The sequence below is a fragment of the Oryza sativa genome, chromosome 12 (assembly GCF_034140825.1).
Source record: "Oryza sativa Japonica Group chromosome 12, ASM3414082v1".
NCBI classification, from domain to species: Eukaryota; Viridiplantae; Streptophyta; class Magnoliopsida; order Poales; family Poaceae; genus Oryza; species Oryza sativa.
The window spans coordinates 27,908,724-27,910,908 of record NC_089046.1 but is presented as its reverse complement, the minus strand read 5'-3'; the positions used below and the strand labels follow the sequence as shown (position 1 = coordinate 27,910,908).

Genomic DNA, 2,185 nt, shown 5'->3' with positions numbered 1-2,185 from the left:
ATTATAAAGAGATAAAAGAAAGAGAGAGAAGAGCAGCGGGCTACAGATTTGTAGCCAGCTGTAGCACGAACTCTAAGACGTAATATGTGTATGGCATGTGGGACCGGATATTGATAGTATATATAGTAAGCAACTATTATATGAATTGGCTATTAGATTGACTATAGATGAATTGAAGTTAGCAGTGGACTATACTATTAAACTTGCTCTAATTAATTTCCTACTACAACAGTTTAATTAATATCCTGGTCATCCAAAAGCCCAAACAACACTTCTACTTATACAGTGAAGAGTGAAGAGTACATAACACTTGTGAGGCCCAGCCTAATGCAGTTGTTTGTAGCTGCTGCTGCCTCCTTTTGCTTTCCAACGAGACAGTCAAGAAGACGAAGAGAGGTCTCCATGTCGAGCTTAGCTTTATATACGCACCCGTCGCCATCCACACCCCACCATTTTCATCCTGATTCCTGATTCTTCTTCACACAGAATATATAATTCTGCTTCTTCTTCAGATTGAGAGAGTGAGAGAGAGAGAATTCATGGGCGAGAGCTGCTACGTCAGGAGGCTCTCGGACCTGCTCCAGGAGCAGCAGGAGCCCTTCCTCCTCGCCGGCGGAGCTTCCCTCGCCGACGCATGCAGGCGCCGCCTGCTCGCCTTCTGCCACCGCCGCGCCGCCGTCAGCAACAAGAGCCGCGCATTGGGGGGCTTGGGCGCCGCCGTCTTCTGTGGCGCCGCCGTCAGGAGGGCTCTCCTCGCCGGCTGCTTCTCCTGCGGCGCCCGCCAGAGCTTCCGCCGGCTGCGCCACGCCGGCGCCGGCGACATTGCTGCTGGCTGCGACGTCGACGACGACGAGGAGGAGGAATGTGCGAGGCAGCTCAGCCCGATGTCCGTACTCGACCTCGATATTAACTCCGACGACGAATCGTCCTCCATGCTCGGCGTCGGCCACCGTAAGCCCTGATCTCTGCTGCTTCGCCATTTCAAGAATTCAATTCTGACTCTGTTTTCTCCATACAGGTGAGAAGGACGACGAGTCGCCGTCGACTTCAGGGAAGAGCTCGCCGCCGCCGCCACCGGAGCAGAATCCGCTCGACGCCGCCGCCGCTCCATGCTTCACCTTCTACGAGGCCGGCAAGAATTGCAAAGCGGAGACAGGAGACGAAGAAGAGTACGAGACGACGAGGTCCAAGCTGGAGGAGCAGATGATCATCTCCTCCTGGGAGAGGATCTCCGGCGACATCTCGAGGATCCCCGCGCTGGTGGAGCTCGACCTCACCGGCTCACTGCAGCAATGGAGGCGGCTCAGGGAGGAGGAAGCATCGCAGGTAGGGGCAAGCATAGAGGCCATGATCTTCGAGGAGATGAGAGTGGAGGCTGTGCGTGACATGATGCTTGTTGCCTGAATCTTTGACACCTCCTGAATGTAAATAAATTCCAATTGGGCACAACATCTTGTTGATGATTCCAACTGTAAAACGAAAAGAAAAAAAACAACTGGATAGGGTTCTTTGATGTGTAACACAAATGAGTTTTTCTTTTCTGTTCTTCAGACAAAAGTAGTTTCTTTTTTTTTCTAGTGCAATTTTTTTCAGTGGTAGGAATTACAGGTCTCCTTTGTGTGTAAAAGTGTTATTGTATCAGGTTGTAGACCTATGTTGTTTGCCTCTGATAAAGTGAAGAAGCTAAATGACAAATCAAATGTACAATACGTGCACTAATATGGAATCCTCTCAAGATTCATAGAGCATTATTAATTCAGGGTACTTATTAATATGTGCACTTGTGTGTTTGGTCTCTGCTGCTGCTACTAGTAGTTAATCTCTTTCATGTGGATACTGGCATGTTAAACAAATGGCAATTGGATTTGAGGTCTGGAGTAACCAATTGGATGTTGGGTATCATGTGCATATATAGTATATACTCCACTCTCCTGCATGTTTCCTTTCTTATGACAGCTACACTTCTTCAGATGCTCGAGGAATACTTGAGCTCTGATTAGATCTGATCATGAAATCTCAGAGCTAGTGACAACATCATACAATCTTAATTAACACTCTAGACTTAACCTGACCCCATCTGCAACTTTCTCTATCTGAATCTGGAACTTTTCCTGCCTGAATCATCTGATTGGTGCTCTGAAATTTCCTGTTTTTCTTATGGAAATGGAGGAGGAGTGGTCCACTT

The 2,185-nt window shown here is 48.2% G+C and overlaps 1 protein-coding gene across 1 annotated transcript; it reads left to right on the top strand.

Annotated features, from left to right (window-relative positions):
- Positions 1 to 324: 324 nt before the first annotated feature.
- On the top strand, positions 325 to 1,748 carry LOC4352880 (uncharacterized). Its single transcript, XM_026021950.2, has 2 exons — positions 325 to 951; positions 1,019 to 1,748. Exons 1-2 carry the CDS (start codon positions 540 to 542, stop codon positions 1,402 to 1,404), a joined length of 798 nt encoding a protein of 265 aa, XP_025877735.2. The 5' UTR covers positions 325 to 539; the 3' UTR covers positions 1,405 to 1,748.
- Positions 1,749 to 2,185: the final 437 nt, after the last annotated feature.

Coding starts and splice junctions, on each gene's coding strand:
- LOC4352880 (XM_026021950.2), top strand. CDS start 540: ATGGGCGAGAGCTGCTACGTCAGGAGGCTCTCGGACCTGCTCCAGGAG. Junction 952..1,018: donor CATGCTCGGCGTCGGCCACC/GTAAGCCCTGAT, acceptor TTCTCCATACAG/GTGAGAAGGACGACGAGTCG.